Genomic DNA, 22,489 nt, shown 5'->3' with positions numbered 1-22,489 from the left:
GCTCCGAGCCAAGAGAGAAACCGTGTGACTTCAGAAAATCACTGAGCTTGGATCACATTGGAACCTTACATTATTGTGTACTACTGTGACCAGTTTCAACATAGCACAGGGCCTGGATATGGCTACGTCTATACTCGGGGTAAGTAGACGTTTTTTATTCCGTGCGTAAAAGTTTAATAGTTTACTTCTGAAACCGTATTTATGACATCGAAGACTTTATAATTTAGGGTCATAACACCAGATTGTTCGATTCAGTAGTGTATTATAGATGTTAAGAGTGTTTACGTGATATACATATACATAAAAAGTTGTAAAAAAGTGCGTAACAGCATCTGTTCAATCGTAAAGCAACTAGCAAAACTTTCCAAAACAATGTCACCACAGCCTAAACTCTTTTTAGCAGTATCTTCAATTATTATGCCACCCAATTTAGTTCAATCGCTATTTTTGTTGACAGTTTACTGATTTTGACCAACATTCTCTTAAATTCACAAGTTCGAATTTTGATCAAAGGAGGCGTATGATACCTTAGGGTAAATACACCATCATTCAATGAAGCAAAAAAATAAAAACAAAATGGAACTAACACTTTGATGGGAAAATAATGTTTACATTTCTAACTGCATAACTGAACTCTTTTTCAGGAAGAACCACGATTCGGAACTACCCCTCTAGCAATGCTGGCTGCAACCTGTAACAAAATTGGTAATACAAGCCCTCTTACCACGTTACCTGACACAAGTGCATTTTCCAAAGGTGGATTTCATCCCTGGAAAAGATCATCCTCTAGTTGCAATTTAGGATCCAGTCTGCCTGGATTCACTGTGGCAACGAGCCGCGGATCGACCGGACTAACATCAACTGGTGGCACCGGGAACAGCGCGTTTTGCTTAGCTTCCACCTCCCCGACCTCCTCGGCATTTTCAACAGATTACAGCAGTCTGTTCTCCAACTCGGCGAGCGTTTCTTCTCAAGAGTCCGGCCAATCAGCTTTCATCTCCAAAGTTCACACATCCGCAGAAAGCCTGTACCCTCGGGTTGGCATGGCACATCCATATGAGTCGTGGTACAAGTCTGGGTTCCATTCAACTATCTCGGGTGATGTGGCGAACGGGGCGTCCTCGTGGTGGGACGTCCACACCAACCCTGGCTCGTGGCTGGAGGTCCAGAATCCCGCGAGCACGCTGCAGACTTCCCTGCACTCCGGGACCCCACAAGCCATACATTCCCAACTCGGTGGTTACAACACCGATTTCTCCACCTTGACACACTCGGCATTCAGCTCCACCGGTATAAGTCCCACGGCGTCTCACCTACTTTCCACTAGCCAGCACCTGTTAACACAAGAAGGTTTCAAGACTGTCATTCCAACTTACACGGACGCGTCTGCCGCCAACGCCATGATTTCAGGTGGCAGTTCAGGAATAAGCGGCTCCTCAAGGTCATCAAGGAGGTATTCCGGCAGAGCAACGTGCGACTGTCCGAACTGTCAGGAGGCTGAACGCCTGGGACCGGCAGGGGCCAGTCTACGGAGGAAGGGACTTCACAGTTGCCACATACCCGGCTGTGGTAAGGTGTATGGAAAAACCAGTCACCTCAAGGCTCATTTGAGATGGCATACTGGCGAGCGGCCTTTTGTCTGTAATTGGCTATTCTGTGGCAAAAGATTTACAAGATCTGATGAACTTCAGAGACACCTTCGCACACACACCGGTGAGAAAAGGTTTGCTTGTCCAGTATGCAACAAGCGCTTTATGAGAAGCGACCATTTGAGCAAGCACATTAAAACGCACACTGCCGGCGGCGGAAGCAAAAAGGGAAGCGACAGTGACACCGACACCAGTAACCTGGAGACGCCACGGTCTGAATCCCCAGAACTCATTTTAGACGGTGTGAATCCTAGAATCACGGCCAAGGACCCCCCTCCTCACGACGAGCCCTAAATGGTTGTTTTTGGCATTTCAATGACCTCACTTCACGCCAACATACCTATCAAACCTGCACGTAAACGGGTCTGAAAGACAATATAGAGACAAATATGCCAACGCTTTTTTTTGGCATATGAGGAAATTATTTTAAGTGAAGTAAACGAGATTGGCTATTTGTAAACAAAACCTGATTCTGACAGGCCTTTGAACGGTATGTTAAATTCGTAATTACTCAACAAAATGCAGAAACGTATGAAATGGCACAATTTTCAGTAAATCTGTCCACTTGAAAATTAAATGGATGACTTTTTGCACGGATCAGTGCGTGGGGGTGCGCTACCCAAATGAACTTGGTTGAACCATGTGAGTTGCTATCGTGTACAATATTGAGGACAAACAATGTGTTACTTTTATGTAAATGTTAATTATGATTGTTTTATTCGTGTTTGGGAACCTGAAAATCAGGGAGTTTACTTTCAACGCACTTTGTGGATATGTATGTACACAGCTTTTTAAAATTCAGTTAACCATTTTATTTCTTTGCTAAAAAAATATATAAATGTTTACCTGTATAGAGTCACACGTATAAGCCTTTCATTTTGTCATAATTAAAATAATCTACAAATCTGAGGCTGTTGTCGTGTGATGGCAATGTTTCAGTTATTATGTCACATTAATTTTCATTAGGCAACAAAGGCTACAAATTAAAATAAATTATAAGCAAAGGAAATACATTTTTGTGGATAAATCATAGACATAGGCTACTGCACAGCGCCGAATGTTGATAAGACTGTTCCTTAAATCAATCTTGTATTGCTGATATAGGCAATCACACCTTGACGTGCCTTTTCTCTTGGGAGTAAATCAATAGTTAATGCCCCGGAAAAGACATTTCATGCCCAAATGAAATCTTGTTAAATGGTATTAATTATGACTTGGAGCAGATCGTAGCCCCATGTGCCTTGTATTTGCGATTAGGGATTCGTGTCTTATCAAATATCTAATTAATCTATGAGACATCATTTGTTCAGTTTTACTTTATCTGGAGGTTTCCGAGGGGGTTTTGATGACAAAGGCCCCTTTGAATATTTATTTTAATTGTCCAAATTAACTGCTTTAATTTGCATGTCAAATAGTAAGATGGCAGTCCAGGAAAAAAGGATAAAGCATCTTTAGCTTAGCTCAAACCGCAGCACTAAATGTTATGGGAACTGTTTCCAAACTTTTGAAAAGAAGAAGGGGCAAAAAGCCATATGCAAATGTTGAATCTGAAATGCTCTTGTCGCAGCGCAGTCAAATGGTGCCTGCATGTTATTTGAATATCAGTGGCCCTGTGTTGAAAGGGTTCAAGGATGCTCTCTGACGTCTTTGTGCTTACCCAGTGCAGCGTCCGATCTCAAAGAAAAACCCGGGGAATAATTACAGCGTGAGCCCGGGCCTGGGAATACGATGGGGAGAGGCGTCTCAACCCGCCTCTAAAGAGGAAGTTAAATTGACCAGAAGGAAATAGGAGAAAATTATTTTCATTTCCTTTTGTGAAGCAGGTTTTAAGGGAAATTTTAAGGACATAGGTTATCGAGAATTTGTATTTTACAATAAATAATTTGGCCATTCAGAATGTATAATAATCATGTAGACGGAACATATAAATTGAATTCAGCAATAGGTCACCAAATACGAAATTTGAAATGTTACAATCCTTAAAGGCTATGTTTTATGAGAAATGAACCAAGCACATTTTCAACATCTTTAGGCTATCGTTTACAGATAACTTTCTCAGCCTATCCTTTTTTGGAGAATTGTTCTTCTCTCCTTAAAACGTAGGCTTATTAGGCATTATTATTTTCATGTTTGTTTTTTTAGCACATAGGCCTAAACATGTCATTGTCAAGAGACGGAACCGATTAGTTCCGTGGAGTAATTCGTGAACATAATCCACAATTGCACGGCTACAAAAGGGGGTTAAAATCAACAAGATGTAGTGTGTCTAAATGCTCCGAGGGGTGTGACGCCTGGGGCAGCGGACAGTCAGTGCTGTCAGTTATCGCTTTGTTGAGTTTCCCTGGAATGCCCTCTCGCTGAGAATTAGGCAGAAGTCATCTTTGTTTTCAAGCCACAATAAAGGAGATGAAAGAGCAGAAAACCAGAACGCCTTTACGGGACTAAGGACACATTTCCGTGCCCGCCAGTCTTTTATAATCCCAAGGGCCATGCATTGTCCATCATTTAGCCTAACGAAGTCAGGTCGCTTAAATATTTTTTATAAGACAATAATAACAATACAAATAATAATATTTGTTATAAATAGCCCATATACAATGTGTATGTAACTAAACATTTATTAGACCCTACAATATAGCACATAGTGATTAAGCAATATAAAATTTCATAAAACAATGATAATTTCTCGCTAGTTTATCAGGGTCCACATGACTTAATTAAGAGTGAAAACCTGTATGTTATTATACCTCCCGAAATAATGCTCCTTTCATTGTCCTCCGAAGGAAATATAGGCTAAATATTTTTTTTTTTAAATCTTAATAATAACAAATATTTCCAGGGTAAATAAACGCAACAGGGAGTCAAACGACATTGTCTTTATTCAACAATCTTTAAATGCCATGAACCCAAGACTTTAATATGTTTAAAAACATTGTGTGTATAGCATGCTATAGGGTCCATGGTCTATTGTCAAGGCGACACAACTTGTTGCCATACTTTTTAGAAGCCTGATAAACTGTACCACTAAATGGTAGCAGTTTATCACAAGTATTGTGGAAACATGGCAATTCAACCCCAAAACATTTGATTGAAATACAATGTTGTAATATAAGTATAATATTATACAGTACAATTTTTCCCCAAACAAGTTTGATTCGAAAGGAATAGGTCTATCTGATGCACTTAATTAATAAGCAGAGCCTTTCATACAATAATCTGAAAACATTTAATTGAAGTTTTATCAGGTCTATTGCTGCCCTCTGTTGGAGAAAATATGACATTTGTCCAAATCTGGACTCCACTAGGCAATGGGTTGTATAAATGAAGTCAATCCTAATCCTAACCTAATTAGCTGTACCTTGAGACAGCAGCCACAGTTTGAGTCAAAATACAAATATTTATTTCTGGAAAATAAAAACACAAACTCAGTTCTTTCTCTCTGACCTTTCTCTGCTACTACTTCCTGATCGTCGCTCTCTCCTTCTTTCTCTACTTCTGCTCCTCTGGTTTCTCCCTCGATCCTTTGCTCCGTCTTTGCTCCTACTTCTCCGCCTCCCGCCTGTTTCCCGGCCTCCATCTCTGCTACGGCTCAAACTCCTATTTGCTCCCCTTTCCCTCCCCCTCTCTCTACTTCTTCTCTCGTTTACTGCTCTGTCCTTCACTCCATCTCTGCTCCTGCTCCTCCTGTTCCCTCCTGTTCCACTCCCTCTTTCCCTGCTTCTCCTGTTCTCATCAGTTCCGCCTTTGACTCGATCTTTGCTCCCACTTCTGCTCGACTCCTTCCTGGCCCTTCCCCTGCCCTCGCTGGAGTCCTGGTAACTGCCTCGCTCCCCTCTCCCTCTCTCCGCCCTCCCATTACTCTGCTCCCGCTGCTTCTCCCGCTCCCTGCTGCCTTGTCTGCGTCTGTCCTGACCCCCGTCCTCCCTCCTCCTCTCCGGGCTGGGCTGGGCGGTCTCCCTGGGAGCCGCGGCCGTCTCGTCGAGCTTCTGTCTGGGCTGAGGGCTCCGCGATGGGCTCCTGGGCGCTGAGCCCTTGGCCTGGCTCTTCAGCTGGACGGGCGTCTGACTGGAGTCCCTCCTCCCGCTCTTCCTCTTCCGGCTCGGAGACGCGTTGTCATGGCCGCTGCTGTCGGAGGAGTCGCTGGAGGAGTCGTTGGATGAGTCGCTGCTGTCCTGTCTCTTCTTGTGCTTTCCTTTGCTTTTCTTCTTCTTCTGCTTCTTGCTCTTCTTTTTCTCCTTCTTCTTCTTCTCCAAACGGTCAAGTTTCCTATAGCAACAAAGACAGAATTAGACTTGCTGCCTGGGGTTGTGCATCATGGTGTAACTCAACCCCAAGACACTGTGCAGCACTGCAGGAACATTTATTATTCATGTATTATCCTTGAATGAACTGCACGGTCCTCAGCGGTATCAACTGGAAATCAGCACATCAGATAAATGTGACTTGTGCCAATGATACTTTATCCCTACCTGAGAAGCTTTTGTTTCTGCTTGGTGGTCAATGACTTCAGGAACTCCACCTCAGGATCGTCGTCCTCCTCGCTGGCTACATACTCCTGAGACACAGATGCATCACATTGCCATGAGACACCTCCTGGATGGCTGAACGGGAAGCAAGTACAAGAGGGATATGCTTCCTCTGGGGATTGTAAACGTTATACACTGCATCTGGTCTTTCTATCGTGATCATTTTTTCGATGCTCGTTTCATCAAATCTTCCCACTTGACTAAACTTGCTCAGACTGGAATGGTTCTGTGGTTTACTCTGATAATTGGCCACTTTTCAGCAATCACATTTAGACCAGGGATCTGCCATGGATATTGTTGCTCTTTGGGAGGAGGGGGGGGGGGGTTGGGGCAATATGTTTGTGTGTGTGTGCGCGCGTGTGTGCGAGTGAGAGAAAAAAGGGGAGTGTGGCATGCGATTACCTGCGATGGATCACAAACAGTAGAATTTCTCCCAAGGACACATTTTTTCAGGGCAAACCCACTGTTTCGCATCTCCGCCATTAACTCCGAGGGGTGCATTGACGGACCTGTTAGCACAAATCACAGCCTTAAAGTCCCATTGATGTCTGCTCCTACCCCGCAACTGCCTCCACAGTGGGGATTTCAGGGGCGGCTTTGTTAACAGAAAAGGGACCCCAAATCAACTTACTCGTGTTCCGGCTGAGAAAATCATACAATACCATTCGCCCCCAAAGCAGCAGTTAAGGGGGGGATCAGAATACACAATAATTGCATTTTTCTCCTGGCACAGGAAGGGCACCATTACAGCCCTCCACCATCAACACCATGCGCTGGACTCACCCAGAGTAAACACATTACTTTACTACTCAACTTCCTGATTGCTCGGAGTCGGAATCAGCTGAGGTTTTGGGGGCCCCAACAGAGCACCAGAGGAGGGGGGGGGGGGGGGCAGCAGTCGCCGCGGCAACACAAGGGCTATCCAACCACCCCACAAATACCACAAGGCCAACGGCGATGTTGAACATTGCCTGACTTTCTTCCATTCAGTTGAATGGATGTTCTAAAACGATTAGTAATTATGATTTTTTTAGCCCGTTAAAATGTATTGAATAAAAAATATTCAGTCAACACACTCCTTTTGGACCCCCAAATAAAAACAATCACGCGACAAAGTGTCTTGAAGCCTACTTCGAAACCTCTGTATGTGGTTTACTGTACAGCATTCATGTAATGTGTAAGCATAACCCATTTGAGATCCACTATAGACACATTTGTGTAATCACATACCTGCAGCTTCCTCTGTGGCCACTGAGCTAGCGTTGATGCCCGACAGGCCGAAGAGAGGGCACTCTCTGTCTGTGTTTACATGGCCCCACTTGTGACACTTGATGCACCTCACATTGCGAACCTGAAAATGAAAACAAATTAAAGAACCAGATGCCATCAGTATAGCAAAGCCAACACGAGCCAGCGACTCCACTTAGATTTGACTGAAGACAAATGTATTTGGTAAACATCTGATCTACATGTTTAAATGTCTTACAAAGAAAAGTCAAGAGAACTCACCTGGATCCCAAACGGCTGATCTCTGATGTTCATGTCATCTTTAGCATACCTAAATGAGAGAAAACAAATATAGGAATTAAAGCAAATGCCACAGCTAAAGTAGAAATCTGTTAAATACAGAAAAAAATATGAATTTACTTTTCACGAGGAGCCCCTTTCTGCCACTCAAACTTGTACTCAGACTCCCCATCCTTAAAAAAACACACACACACAATAAAGACCTGATCTTAAACAAAGCTTTGGGAGGAGAAGAAGAGTCAGTGCAGCCTTTTAACATATAACGTCAGTATATAATATTTAAAGATAATTGATGTTGCATGCTGGCAGGGGCACTGCCTTTCAAATACAGTTCCATTTCTTGTATAAAGATGATCATGTTTGTACTGTACCTCCTTGGTCTCCTCTTTTCAGTAGATGATTTGATGTGGGAGGAAAAACAAGAAAGGTCAGGTTTGCCTCGGTCGTACATGACGCTCTAACATGTAGTTTAAACTGGAGTTCCAGATAGGAGGCCCTGCAGCAGCAGAAATCACCGTAGTTACCTTTAGACGCTCCTGGCGGGGCCTCGTACATGAAATTGAGACCGTTTTTCACGCGGTCGTCACCCATCAATAATCTAAGAAACATATCACGTGTAAATACACACAAGCAACTGGAGGTAGTTTGATAACAGTGACTTGATGGGATCAGAATCGTACCTGTTGTTGTACGTGTCTTGTTCCTTGAGGTAGGCCTGCATGAGGTCTTCCTGCTTTTTCTTGTCGAAGGTTAATTTTTGTTCCGCTATCCATACCTGGAAAATGCATGGGGTTTGATCAAAATACACGAAATTAAATATAGCTAGTGTAATATCTCTGAAGATGGTCACCCAGACAATGTAGCAACGGTACCTAAACGTCATCATTTAAGTATGAAACGATATCTGTTATTCATATAGAATACATAATGTTAGATACTGTATGAACGAATGTTTGAAAAACGATTTTCAAACGGACTATTCAGTTAATCTGACAACATCGACATACAGTATGCTAGGCTAGCTAGTCTAGTTTGCTAACGTTAGCTTAGCTTGTCTAGGAGGAAAACTCAAAACACTCACTTTTTTTATATTTGACTTTGATGCAGGATGGAAATCCTTCTTGCACATAAAATTGGCAAATGACTTCCCCATGGTTGACGGATTACAGGATTCGCAATTCTCAAACTAATTCGTTGAATGTTGTAACTTCTGAGATGATGCTGCACACAGCTAGACCTAGCTTTATAAACATAAACAACGTGAGCTACAAGCTAAGCATACTTCCGGTTTACGCTTTAGCGAATGACACGTTCGTCACATTGGGTACACACGTTTTGTTACCCACTGTTAGACGTTTATTTATCGGAACTGCGGAGTTTGTACTGAATTTCCATTCCCGGAGAGAACATAAAATGAACCGCTCAAACCCATACTTCAAAACCTAACATAACGAATATTGATGATGGAACTAAGTTGTTATTACAATTCTGTCAATCTAGAGGACTGTGAGATCTTTCCTGGCCCCGTTCAGTGAGACGTCGGGACTCATAACAAAACACATATCAAAACTTGGTCTTGAAACATGAAATGAAAGTGATATTGTAATTGTGTTGTTTAAAGCGGCTGTTACAGACGACTCGCCTCAGAACCATCCACTGATAGGTTTTAGCTGTCCCAGTACAACTGATCACAATCGCAGCAGGTAACGTGACCCTTTTTATCCGAAGCCACCAGTTATTATTAGCTCTCAGGAGATCCATGCAAAGCTAAGTGGTTGACTCGCTGCTACAGTGCAAGACGGTTCTGGCCATCAAAGTTTTCATTTAGACATGGTAGTTTTTTGGGCCAGTCACTGCTAACTACGTGTTTACACAGGATGTACCCATTCTCCTGTGACACTTTTGTGGCGCTGCCCCCTTCCACCGAGAAGCAACGAATCATCTTTGGGAAAAACTCCGATAGACCCTGTGATGAAGTCCAGGAGGTGGTATACTTTCCTGCTAAAGATTTCAATGAAGAGGATAAAGTTGAGGTTAGTCCCTGATTTGCAGCATCAATCTCAAAAGTGTATATTCCAGTTCTCTTTTAGTGTCAACTATTTTATAGTCATGAATCATGATGTGTCTTGCCTGAGGAGAAATGTGACGGCAAATATGCACGAGTGTCTGAGTCTGTGTCACAAGATAGTACAAATATGACAGTTGAACCGTTCTCTCCTCTCGTTTCTACCCTAGTGTACCTACATTGAGATTGAACAGGCCTCCCACACCCATGCGGTGGCGTTGAGCAGGCCTGCCTGGCTGTGGGGGGCTGAGATGGGGGCAAATGAGCATCAGGTGTGTATTGGGAATGAGGCCGTGTGGGGCAGAGACAATGCTGCTGATGAAGAGGCCCTGCTCGGCATGGACCTGGTAAGGTGAGTCGCAACTCAGGTTCTCGTCTGTTACTTCAAAACACAGCTCATGTTGACGAGGAAGCCAGAAAATAAGGATCATTTGTGATGCGATGCTAGAACTGTTTTTGTTTTATGTGTGACTTTGTGCCCGTCTGGTTGAATTTGATGGCAATTCATGTTTGAATGTACAGCACATTGGCCAACGGTAGTTCTTTTTAATAGTGCTCTATAAATAATACATTGATTGATTCAAAGGCCGGGCGGTTATTTCTTTTCACAGGCTTGGACTGGAGAGAGCTGATTCTGCTGAGAAGGCCATGGATGTTATCACGGAACTGCTGGAGAAATATGGACAAGGAGGAAACTGCATGGAGGACGAGTGCGGCTTCACTTACCACAACAGCTTCCTCATCTCTGACAGGACCGAGGCTTGGATTCTGGAGACTTCTGGGAAGTACTGGGCGGCAGAGAGAGTGGCAGGTGATCAGATGTTTGAACTAATATATAAGAACGGAGATTCTTGTGCCGAGTCGTGTGTTGTGGCGAGGTGACGGACTCTCCTGTGTTTCCTTTTTTAGAGGGGTATCGTAACATCTCCAACCAGTACTCCATAACCACCAAGATAGACAAGGAACACCCGGAGATGAGGGAGTACGCCAGGGGACGAGGCTGGTGGGACGGGAAAGCTCAGTTCAATTTCGCAGAGGTCTATTCTTTCATGACGACAGCCAGAATAGAGGCTTCTGGGAGCCGGTTCTGTGAAGGACGCAACCTCATGGAAAAGAGCAACGGTCATTACGGCATGCATGGTTCTTTCACATGTGTATCCCAAAGACCCAAATTATTTCCCGCATTGCAAATAGATTCCGCGGTGGCGTTGAATGGCGTTCGCGTTGTGGGTCCGCAGGTCACATCACTGCCAAGACGATGATGGACATCCTCAGGGATAAGGACAGCGGCATTAACATGGAGGGGATGTACATGAGCACAGGAAGCATGGTGTCTGTGGTGCCCAGGGATTCTTCTCTGCCTGGGGTGCACTACTTCACCAGCACCCCTGATCCTGAGCGGTAGGACGTTCCGAGGACAGTTGTTGCCATTGCTATGCTTTGCCTTGTCATCATTATATCTTTGGACCATTTCATGTCGAGTAAAGTCTTTTTTTTTTCTCATGCTGCAGGTCTGTTTTCAAACCGTTCATCTTTGTGAACGACATAAAACAGTTGAAGCACACATGTTCTCCCTGTTATGGGCCCGACGACCCTGCGAAGAAGAAACCTCGTTTCCAGAGCAAGCCAGATCGCAAACACCCTCTGTTTCTCAAGCACGAGGTGGTGACAGCCATCATTGAAACCACCAAGGTCCAGAACCCTCAACTGACGTAGTTTGTGCCCTTCTTAAGGAAACAAATACAATACTTCATAATAGTGTATGTCAAAAGATAAGTTACCTGCGCACACAAAGTACCTAGTAATTTATGGCTGTTTTTTTCCCTCCTTTTTTAGGAAAAAGGAAAGATGATCATGCAGAATATGAGACAGCTAGAGAAGGAGAAGATGGCTGATATGGAAACGTTTCTGTCAAGTGGAGTGGAAGACTCTTCCCTGGTGGTGAATCTGTTCTCAAGCTCTGTTGAGGAAGAGATGATTGCATACAGCAAACACTGAACACGGTTTGCATGTCTGCAACAGCTGATTCTCACTGGAAGAACCCCTTGAATTACACAGTAAAATAAATTTGAAAAAACATTCAGAATTTGTGTAGTATTAGTTCATCACAGCATGTTAGGGATGTATCATGTTCTGAATAATAATGAAACCAAAACAGACAGCTGTTACCATGTTTATATATGATTGTGTATAATATTATTTACTCAGAGACAAAACAAGAAAAGCAAACAATATTAAAAAGTGTCCCAGTCAATCTGTTTGATTGTTTTTATCAGAGGTTGGGAATTATGGAAATATGTCATTCTAAATGTCAATCATACATTCTGGTTCAGTCAAGGAACATGAAAAATGTGGCAAACCAATAAGCAAGCTTCCATGAAGCCAAATCAGGTGTGGACATAAAATAGAATGACTTAGAATTATATTCTATAGAATGACATGCCATGTCTAAGATCCACAGTCTCCATAGTGTCCATCCCATCATGTACAATGTAGCAAATAACCTATGGTTACGCAAAAAAGTGGCACATTTGTTTTCAATCTCCTTGCAAATAAGTTTCACTTCAGCAGTACTTTGTATTAAATCCATTGTAATTAGTGAGAATAATCTGACCATAAACTCCATTCTATATTATACAATTATATAATAATGTATATTAAAATGCATGATCTAGATGTTAATCTAGATGTCATAACAAATGTTGTAGTCATGCCAATAATATTGGTTATGACAATAAAACAGTATCCCTCCAAGCATTTCCTGAGATCTTACTGTTTCCACTGAACTTGATATAACTCAATAACAGTGGCTTTAGTATCAATTGATAAATTTAGTATCAATACTAAATTACATTCAACGGCCCCAGTATACATATTTCACAACTTTATCATGACAAAAACAAACAATTCAAGCATTAGACAGCAACATAACTAGCCAGCATTCATTTTGTGAGTGCATATTTCAGTGACTGCATATTGAGATATTACAACGGCACACAATACTGGAGGTTAGTAACGCGAGGTAGGCAGATGATCCCTTCATCATCCAGAGCCCCGCCCACTCTGGTCCCGATTGGCCCGCCCTAGGCCGTGAAGCGGTAATACAGGCCGTCGTCCTGGAAGTCGTGCTCCTGTGTGATGTGCTGGAGCACGTCACCCTGCTGCAGCCGTCCCCCGTACACTACTGCCTCCCGGCGGTCACCCACCAAGCCCACCTGCAGCAGCCACTCCACCAGCTCACTGCCCAGGAAAGTGTCCGCCACCGTCCTCTCCCCACACCTACGGGTCAGAGGAAGGGATCCCCCGCGGGCCGGTTAACCCTCGTGCTGCCTTCGGGTCATTGTGCTGCCTTCGGGTTATTGTGAACCATCGTCTTGTCGCGGCAACTTTAACTAATACAAGTTGTCTCAACACGACGGGTCACAATGACCCGAAGGCAGCACACAATGACCCGAAGGTAGCACACAATGACCCGAAGGCAGCACACAATGACCCGAAGGTAGCACACAATGACCCGAAGGTAGCACACAATGACCCGAAGGCAGCACACAATGACCCGAAGGTAGCACACAATGACCCGAAGGTAGCACACAATGACCCGAAGGTAGCACAAGGCTCCACAGCCGCCAAGGCTAACGGGAACCAAAGGAGCAGGAAAGAGAAGAAAAGATGGAAAGCGAACTTGATAGCAATGAAGAAGAAAGGAGCACAATGCGGGAGGCAAAGAAACAACCAGTCAAGCACTTTAAAGAATGAAGTTTGTTTGACGACATCTGTGGGTAGGAAGGAGCAATTATATCCAAATGTGTATTAACATACCCGTAGTTGTGCTGGACTATGTCAGTATCCGGCGGAAGTGTATGAGTATAGCAGTCAGACATGGGAATCACATCATTGAAAGCCTTGATCAACCAATAAGATGGCCCAGCCAAAGCAGCGCATGCTCGTGTAAAACACGAGAGCATCATGGAAGGTTCTGGTGATGTGGATTGAACCCTCACCTTTTCTTCTGGACTATGTCCTGGACACACTGGTTCTGGTGGTACTTGGTGAACTGAGAGCAGGTCATGGAGATGTCCTCGGACACATTGGGCTGCGTCGCCACTTCCTGTCCTCCCCGATGCCACAGACTGGAGATCCTGAGCACCACACACACACACACACACATTGCAGAGACACAGTAACGCAGAGATGTGCCGGCGACTCAGATTCTCCGAACAGCGTCTCTTACCTCTTTTTAAACGGTAGTATTATCAAATGTTTGTCGAGACCAAAGATCCCAAAGGAAATAAAACCCTACAGGGAAAAAACACAACAAGCCATGTGTAACTTCCACTGCAAAACCAAATCCAGCAGCTTCTCCACCCGCCCCGTTGCATTGTGGGAGACGCACCTGCCCATAGTTGACCACGGCACAGAAGAACTGCAGCTCCAGATAGAGCCTTCCTGGAACACGGTTGAAGAGCCACCACAGGCAGCTGGAGAGGTTCTGGAGACGAGGAGAAGGAAAGAGGAGAAAGAGAGGGGAGGAGAGAAGGAGAGAGGAGGGGAGAAGAGAAGGAGAGATTAGAAGGAGAGGGGAGGAGAGAGGAGAAGAGAAGGAGAGAGGAGAGAAGTAGAAAGGAGAAGGAGAAGGAGAAGGAGAGGGGAGGAGAGAGGAGAAGTAGAGAGGAGAAGGAGAGGGGAGAAGGAGAGAGAAGGAGAGAGGATAGAGGAGAAGGAGAGAGGAGAACAGAAGTTCTGTCTGATTAAAACCTACGGTAGCTTAAGCGTTAATTTCACGAGGCACAGCGTTTGTTGGTGTCGTTTATGGAGCAGGCCCTCACACGGGGGGGGCCCTCACAGGGGGGGGGGGCGGGGGGGCTCACGGGGGGCGGGGGGGACTCACAGCGAGCATGAAGACCATGAGGAGCAGGACCAGGAGGGCGTGGCGGGCCACCTGCTTATCTGCCACCTGTCTAAGCTGCTCCTCCTGGGCCAGAAGGCAGTCTGTAGACTCACAGCGACTCTCACAGTGACCTGCGGAGGGCGACAAAGGACAGGAAGTGACACCAAACTTTCAGTGAGAATCTGGACGTTTGAGTCCAGGCCTACAAAATCAGAGACGTGCCTCTGAGCTATAAAAGAGCGGTCATGGGTATATAAAATCATAGGTAACTAGGGTCATCTCAGTCCATCAGATTTCAACTGAAATTGTAAAAATTGATTTCATGAACACTTGCGGTGAGGCAGAGTAAATGATTCATGCCATGGAATGTCGTGTTCCGAGTAATTGAGGGTGTTGCAAGATGGTAGACATGATTACCCATGGGTCAAATGAAATCAATACATTTCTAACATTGTACAAAACATATTTTTCTCAGCTCAACGGGTATGAGCTCCAAAAAAAACAAAGAAAAATTCTCAGTACAAAGGATGGGGAGTGTCTTCATTGCGCCACACTACTGCACCTGTCAGTGTGACGGTTGTGTCATTCGCGGTGGCGCTGATAATCATATCTGGCATGGGCTGGGGTGAGACACAGTCACACATGTGGCAATCTGACAACACAAAGAACAGTTCCGTTTTCTGGATGATAACAAGGAATAAAAAAAACAGGAAGGTATGAACAGAATAGAAAATCACTCCTCTAATATTTCATTATAGGACTGTGAACCCCATAGAGTCATGTCTGACATTTGAAACCTACCTGGGTTGGTGAATCTCTGTAAAACTTCTGGCTCAAACAGAATCTCTGGGGTGTCCTCTGGGTTCAGATCCCCGGTGTTGATGGCTTCAGGTACCCTGTCCAGCACCTGGTACTCTGCATCCCAGCTCCCCCGACTCAAATCCACCAGAGAGCCTCCAGCCAGCACGATGCTGCACACCAGAACCACCGTGGAGCAGATCATCTGACAGCATAACCACAGCAGGGGCTCAGAGGGACAGTGCAGTCTGGGTGGTCAGATGGCTGAGCGCTTAGGGAGTCGGGCTATTAGTCAGAAGGTTGTTGGTTCGATTCCTGGTCGTGCCAAATGACGTTGTGTCCTTGGGCAAGGCACTTCACCCAACTTGCCTCAGGAGAATGTCCCTGTACTTGCTGTAAGTCGCTCTGGATAAGAGCGTCTGCTAAATGACTAAATATATATATGAACGCCAGTTTAGGTGTCCGCATGTTCAATGTACCCGGAACTGTGGCAAAGTGGCAGTAAAACTTCAAACTTGACACGAGAGATGCAGGTGCAAACTATAATAGCATGCAAGCCATACAAAGCACGCTGAGCGGTTGAACATTTTCAAGCTTTAGGCTGAACAAAAGTATCTATCCTCTCTCGGCCCCCTCTCTCTCCGAGGCCTCTCACGTATCTATCCTCTCGGCCCCCTCTCTCACCGAGGCCTCTCACGTATCTATCCTCTCTCGGCCCTCTCTCTCTCCGAGGCCTCTCACGTATCTATCCTCTCTCGGCCCTCTCTCTCTCCGAGGCCTCTCACGTATCTATCCTCTCTCGGCCCTCTCTCTCTCCGAGGCCCCTCACCTGAGATCGGCCATAGAAGAAGGCTGAGTCGATGGTGTCGGGCATCCTCTCCCCGGCCATGAGCAGCACAGCGGTCACCCCAGCTGGCACCCTGTCAGGGTCAACACAGGAGGGGATGGCGGAAACATTCAACAACAGGCTCCCCTAGCGTCCTTTCAACAAACAAACAGCGCAGATGAAGAACCGAGGCCGCCGTGTCACGGGGACAATGTTTGCATAGCGTTTTCATACGTACTCAAAGCGAATGACTCACCCCCAGCCTGCGATAAGCAGGACTCCTGGTCTCACTCTCAAATCCCTGCCTCTCTTCATGAGCACGAGGGAAAGTGCAATCACCCCTAAAACACAGAGCATTCTCGTCAAGTCTATGTAGTATGTATACTATCTATAGTATGCAGATGTTGAAGACACAAACACAGCATTAAAGTGTTGTAGTAGTAGTGTACCTGAAGACATACCTGGCCATACATAGGTGCTGTACAGGGACCCATACAGAAGAACGAATGTCAACACCTGCCCAAAGAAGCTGTCCTTCCTCACCACAAAATTCCAGAGGATCATAGCAATGCTAGCTAAAAGCTGTGTCAATGGAGGGAAAATGTTCATTGAAAAAATTGAATTTGATCTCTTGCATGACTTTCTCAGTATTTGGCATCGGTCATGACTGATCAATGTTTGGGGTGCAATAAGACCTTACTTGTGCGAGGAAAAGGTTGACTGTAAACATGTGAGGTAGTCTCTTGAATTTCTTACTCAATACCATAACAGCTATGGTCCAAACCTGAGAGAGGGGAAGAGAAACCCAGCCTGACATGTGTGGTAAGGTCTCCTCCAAATGTGACTTATAGGAAATAGATGCTCCGCCTAAAATAACTCATTGAGACCAGGAACAGAAATTAGAGAAAAAACACAGTTGGTACATTCTTTTACTGAGAATGGTTCCTCATTCTCTGAGGAGTCGTCATGTCTACAGCTTATCCACTCAAGCAATTGAAACCGTTCACATTTCATAGTTGTGCTGATAAGGAACCGTCAATGAGACTGCTTCATAGGAGGCAGAGTCTTGGGTGTCCAAGACATAAACATCTATTGATATTAAACTTCCCTTTGTTTAGTTTTCGTTGATTTGGTGGGACAAATACTGACTGAGAATTGTCCAGACATGAACACCGAACCGTTTCACAAGACAAAGTCTAATAAGAAACCACTAGTGCCTTAGTTACAGGTTATAATTTAATAAGATTTAAGGCTATTTCTGTAAAGACAGGATATCCTGCATAAACCCAGCTCTGAAAGAGATTACAGTTAATGACAGAAGCTCGGATTCACTCACCAGGGCCACTAAGCTGACAATGCTGATGTTGAAGCTGACACTCTGCAGCGAGTCCATCAGAGGCTTGGGATCCATGGAGGGGATGGCCAGCAGCCAGGCTGACACGTACATGATAGGAGCCGAGAGGAACGTGCTTAGCACCATCCCGGAGGTAACCTACCGGGTGGGGAAACAACACAAGATGGTGTTGTTGCTGATGTGATGACACGGGTGGCTCTGTGTTGATGCTGTGGGCCTGCCAGGAGACCGGCGCCTCACCACATCCAGCTCCATGCCGTAGTGAGCGGCGTAGATGGCCACACTGGGGGCGGTGGGGAACACCCCGTACAGGAAGGCGTAGTTCGACAGGCTGGAGCGGTTGAGGGAGCTGGTGGGGCCTGTATCCAACAGCTCCACCAGCTCCCTGCAGATCAACGGCATCAGCAACCTACAGCAGAGAAGGGCCTTTTACCTCAGTGGGCATTGACGTGTTCCACCGTGACAAAACAATGCTATCCTTCGATTGATACAGTACCTCTCTAATACAAATGTACCGCAACTTTTATTGACACGTTTACAAAGATCAATGTCTAAAAATTATTTGAAAAAGCTGTAAGGGGATATAGACTGCTGCATTCCTGGGAATATTTCCAGTACAGAACTAACTCTTCCATAACCTCCTTGGTGTCTTTGTAACAGGATTGAGTCACCCTTCACACACTGCGGGAACAAAAACATGCTGTTGGCAATGTTCCCTCAAGCTGAGACCTGCATAGTAATACCTTTGGTGGGAACTTGCGAAAGCCTACAATTAACGGCAGCTTTGTAACACAGACAACATGTTATCACTGTATGTTCACAACACAAGCTGTGAGGCTTCCCAGCATAGGCTGAAGACTAACATACAACAGCAACACAGACTACACACACAATATTAAATATTGAACGAGCGGATGGTTCTGGAATCTAGATGAATAACTTCTGGAGTGAGGGAAGGTGTGTTTTTAACAATACTAAATGGTAAACTAGATTGACTCACAGCTTTGCAGTGATGAGCAGAATCAGAGCCACAACAGTGGACCGGGTCATCTTCCCTAGCTGGCCCACCATGGAGAGGCCCAGGTAGAAGAGGGCAGCGCCCCCGAAAGAGTTGGCCAGGCCGTCCACAAACTCCTCCATGAAGGCAGGAATCCTCTGGCACAGGGCAAAGTGGGCCACGAGGCCGACGACCACCATGAACACGATGGGGTTCTTCAGAACCTGCAGGAGGACCACCCCTACGACCTGGAGCTTGGTCTGCTGCTGGGCCCTCTGGTCGCGCCACTTCTGGACCTCACAGAAGGCAAAGCCAACGGGGTTCAGAAGCATGAGGGACACGGGCGCCACCAGGTAGATGTACTGGAGGTACTCTGGGTAGGTATTCCCGTACAGTGCCTCCACTGATGAAAGAGGAGACGGGTAGGTTTTTTTTGTGTTTTTTTTTTTAACAGAACCAGAGCATGTTGTTCATTGTGGACACACCTGTTTGACTTACATTTACATTTAGCAGACGCTCTTATCCAGAGAGACTTACAGTACACCTGTTTAACAGGTGTACTGTAAGTCTCTCTGGATAAGAGCGTCTGCTAAATGACTAAAAGTAAATGTAAGTCAGTTACATTTAGTCATTTAGCAGACGCTCTTATCCAGAGAGACTTACAGTAAGTACAGGGACATTCCCCCAAGAGGGAAGTAGGGTGAAGTGCATTGCCCAAGGACACAACATCATATGGCACGACCGGAAATCAAACTGGCAACCTTTTGATTACTAGCCCGATTCCCTAACCACTCAGCCATCTGACTTGCTTTGATACGTTTCACTTAGTTCTTGTTCGAATCTCTCAGGAAGAATAACTGCCTCTTCACATGCCTTTGGCGTTTCTGAACGAGCTACTCGACAGGTAACATGTGACTTATGCTTCAAGATGGAGACACACAACTATACACTTTCATTGCCAAACAGACAGTATGACACTTACCGATAGGGTATCCCAAAGCAAAGTCATTGCTTTGGGTAGCAAATATGGAGAAGAGACCCGCTTTGCTAAAACGACTGTCAGGACTGGCAACTAGCAAGGTGAGCAAACACACAATGAAGAACACAGACACTTTGGCGATGAGGATGCTCCACAGAAAGGGCCAGATCACATTACCAAAGTCCAACAGGACCATGTTCTTGAACAGCAATGCTGGTAAGGCAAACTTGGACACAAAGTTCCCTAATCCCTTGGCTTGGGTGGAGGTGATGATGTTTGTTCTTCCAGCAATGTATCCACACAATATAATCCCAAAACACTCCAGGAGGGCTGGGAAAAGTTTGTCGATCGACATCGAAGTTGGAGGTGTTGGAGCAGGGGGGCTGGGCCCCCCCCCAAAGGACTGGTTTGCGTGGTGACTGGTGTCGGGGTAATCCATAGTGGCCATCTAAACAAGCTGCTCACATCACTGTCAAGGCTGTTTGCAGATGGTACATCCAGGAGCTGAAGGGATGTAACAGGGATCTGTCAATATTGAAGTACAGTTACAACTCTGTCATTTGTGGAGTCAACGCAGGCTATGCAGTCTGAAGACGCAAAAAGAGAAACACGTACGACAGTTGTTTGTTATCTAGACAGAAACTTGACGTGTTCTCGCGGTGTGTTCTCAGACGCTTTGGTATATTTCTTGAATCATCTTTAACATTTGCATAACAGGACGTACATTTCTCAAAACAATTTGTACAAACTGCGACACGCGATGGCTGTCCTCAAAAGTCAAAGCACAGTGACTTGCTCAAAGTCCTAAGTTCAGGGTATTCCATAAGCAGTTTCTGATATACACTTTGGCTATGGTTTTGATTACACTGATTGAAAATGACCAGGGTTGCATTTTCTCTGTATGGCGTATCAATTTAAACAAACAAACACATTACTTAAGTGTGTAGGCTGTGTGGGAGACCTATTGCAAGAGATTGGACACAATTCACCTTTCACCATTTGTACTGTAAATTGTTGAAAGGCATGACTGTTGTACAGCACTGCATAGCACGAAGGAGACAAAAATGCAAACTTTGTATAAATGTAAACAGGAAATACCCCTTGGGCAATTCTGTACAGAGTGAGTGCATGGGGAATTACAATTACGACAACCGGTTCAACCAATTTGCATGTAATGATTCGTGCAATTAACTAGGTAATGCCTAGATGTTTTGAGGGGTAAGACTATTCAACAGAGAACCAGTTTAATGCATTTTGATCAACATGAGATAAGGCCTAAGCAATTTATAACGTACGAAAGAGCAGACGACATCATAACTTGCATGAATGCATCGAGGCATTGTCTATTTATTTAACCATTGTGCTGCCTTCGGGTCACAATGATCCGAAGGTTCACAACGACCCATCGCTGTGTTGCGACAACTTTACCCAATACAAAAACAAATTAATATAATTTTATTTTAACCTTCGCGCTGTGGGGGATCTGAGACAGCCTTACGGTTAAAAGAAAATGGTTCACTTTATTTTTGTATGAGGCAAAGTCCCAACACGACGGTGGGTCACAATGACCCGAAGGCAGCACAAGGGATTAAAATAATGAGAGATTGCTTTTGTGATGTGCACAAGTAACCAGATGATGTGGAGGTGATCTGAGAAATGTAGCAAGGCGACTGAGAGAAAGTGCAGGTAGCGCAAGCACCAAGCTACTGATAACGTTAAAGGTTTCCCATTGGGCTTACTAGTTAGCTAACAATGTATTTGTAGTAATGTAGTTGTAATGATGGTTAGACAAGGTAAAAAAAAACAATATGTTATTTTACAAAGAGTAGCCAACCATGTTTGCGAGCTAGTAAAGCTTAGCATTACCAGCTGCCGGGGGCTATTTATAACAAACAATCAGAAAGGCACATGGCCTTCTGGCTTGACAATGTTATCAAGGTCTTGATTTGAAAAATATACTTTCCTATCAAAGCAAAGGAAAACATGGTAAGACGAGGCTGTTCAAGGACTTACCAAAACTTATGTCCATGTCGGGCGCCCTAGCTACCCAGTGCAGTGTGTTATCGTTAATTTTGTTCAAGCATTGACAGCAAGGACTCAACCAATCCGCAGCATGGGGGAGGGAGGGAACAGTTGCGCAACGTGCACAAGGGACTCTCATGGATATACGCAGTGTTGTGGTGCGCATTCAAGGACGCATCGTTGCGTAGTGCACATGAAGTCACATAGTCACGAGAGCATGGGTCACTGCGCTCTTCATCAGCTCTTGTATCTGTGACAACGTAATAGCGACCGACAGAAATCGTTTGCATTGCATTAAATAAGCAATAGATAGTGCCCTCCAGTCTCACGTATTCGCCGTAAGACTTAAACCGTATGATTGACCATTTCTTGCAAGACCTTGTATTTCTCACGCTGAGAAGGGATAAGTTGTCCCGCAGCGATTTACAATTAATGGACAGGGAAGAGAAAAGTCTCGAGGAAGAGTCTACATTTAAAGTAATGCCATGCCACCTACAAGGAAACATCAGAAACATAAACAGCACCCCACGTTCCCGTTTCCCTGAATCTTTTTACGCCAAACCAAAATTGATCAAACTTGAAAGCCGTGTTTTTATTGTGTTTTTATTTTTTTCCGTTTTGCTCAACGTAATTGACTGACTGTCACGGACTGAACTGTCACGGCCGAGAATGGGTCCCCAGCGGCTTTCCTTCAGTCCGCAGCACACTCCGGTTTCTCTTCATTACGAACAAGCCTTTCGCCTTTTACTAAAGACTTCCGTGGAGAGGAACATTACGAGTATCAACCAATTTTTAGACGCCCTGCTACCGCGGGGCCTCCTCAACTGTAAACGACATGAAATGACATGGTGGAGTGGG

At 44.9% G+C, this 22,489-nt stretch overlaps 4 protein-coding genes and 1 non-coding gene across 8 annotated transcripts; 3 read left to right on the top strand and 2 right to left on the bottom strand.

Annotated features, from left to right (window-relative positions):
- The first annotated feature begins 1 nt into the window (after window position 1).
- On the top strand, window positions 2-2,505 carry sp9 (sp9 transcription factor). The gene is made up of 2 exons (XM_084689048.1): window positions 2-139; window positions 645-2,505. Exons 1-2 carry the CDS (start codon window positions 119-121, stop codon window positions 1,941-1,943), a joined length of 1,320 nt encoding a protein of 439 aa, XP_084545174.1. The 5' UTR covers window positions 2-118; the 3' UTR covers window positions 1,944-2,505.
- A 2,005-nt stretch (window positions 2,506-4,510) lies between these two features.
- On the bottom strand, window positions 4,511-9,049 carry cirsr (corepressor of RBPJ and splicing regulator). The gene is made up of 10 exons (XM_084688315.1): window positions 8,784-9,049; window positions 8,383-8,477; window positions 8,227-8,300; window positions 8,074-8,087; window positions 7,823-7,875; window positions 7,685-7,733; window positions 7,406-7,526; window positions 6,578-6,684; window positions 6,119-6,204; window positions 4,511-5,915 (listed from the first exon to the last, which is right to left on the bottom strand). The coding sequence occupies exons 1-10, from the start codon at window positions 8,853-8,855 to the stop codon at window positions 5,075-5,077; spliced, it is 1,512 nt and encodes a 503-aa protein (XP_084544441.1). The 5' UTR covers window positions 8,856-9,049; the 3' UTR covers window positions 4,511-5,074.
- A 110-nt stretch (window positions 9,050-9,159) lies between these two features.
- On the top strand, window positions 9,160-11,856 carry scrn3 (secernin 3). 2 transcript variants are annotated; one of them, XM_084688316.1, is made up of 8 exons: window positions 9,160-9,405; window positions 9,579-9,735; window positions 9,938-10,119; window positions 10,379-10,578; window positions 10,677-10,889; window positions 11,006-11,168; window positions 11,279-11,459; window positions 11,604-11,856. In XM_084688316.1, the coding sequence occupies exons 2-8, from the start codon at window positions 9,580-9,582 to the stop codon at window positions 11,763-11,765; spliced, it is 1,257 nt and encodes a 418-aa protein (XP_084544442.1). In that variant the 5' UTR covers window positions 9,160-9,405; window position 9,579; the 3' UTR covers window positions 11,766-11,856. The 2 variants fall into 2 exon arrangements, with proteins under 2 accessions (XP_084544442.1, XP_084544443.1); XM_084688317.1 differs by having other exon boundaries at window positions 9,245-9,735.
- A 165-nt stretch (window positions 11,857-12,021) lies between these two features.
- On the bottom strand, window positions 12,022-22,336 carry gpr155a (G protein-coupled receptor 155a). Of its 3 annotated transcripts, none has more exons than XM_084688313.1 (16): window positions 21,623-22,336; window positions 19,613-20,134; window positions 18,634-19,033; window positions 17,874-18,042; window positions 17,616-17,771; window positions 16,980-17,063; window positions 16,741-16,861; window positions 16,536-16,620; window positions 16,283-16,373; window positions 15,457-15,658; window positions 15,218-15,307; window positions 14,656-14,786; window positions 14,161-14,256; window positions 13,999-14,063; window positions 13,769-13,906; window positions 12,022-13,046 (listed from the first exon to the last, which is right to left on the bottom strand). In XM_084688313.1, exons 2-16 carry the CDS (start codon window positions 20,055-20,057, stop codon window positions 12,851-12,853), a joined length of 2,469 nt encoding a protein of 822 aa, XP_084544439.1. In that variant the 5' UTR covers window positions 20,058-20,134; window positions 21,623-22,336; the 3' UTR covers window positions 12,022-12,850. The 3 variants fall into 3 exon arrangements, with proteins under 3 accessions (XP_084544439.1, XP_084544440.1, XP_084544438.1); XM_084688314.1 differs by having other exon boundaries at window positions 19,613-20,113; XM_084688312.1 differs by lacking the exon at window positions 21,623-22,336 and having other exon boundaries at window positions 19,613-21,540.
- Window positions 22,335-22,448, top strand: LOC146235059 (U5 spliceosomal RNA). Its single transcript, XR_014742136.1, has one exon. It is a non-coding gene; the product is annotated as a U5 spliceosomal RNA (small nuclear RNA).
- Window positions 22,449-22,489: the final 41 nt, after the last annotated feature.

This window comes from Hypomesus nipponensis, chromosome 23 (assembly GCF_054491055.1).
Source record: "Hypomesus nipponensis isolate SF chromosome 23, ASM5449105v1, whole genome shotgun sequence".
Taxonomy (NCBI): Eukaryota; Metazoa; Chordata; class Actinopteri; order Osmeriformes; family Osmeridae; genus Hypomesus; species Hypomesus nipponensis.
The sequence above is the reverse complement of the archived record's forward strand: the minus strand, read 5'-3'. Positions and strand labels throughout refer to the sequence as shown.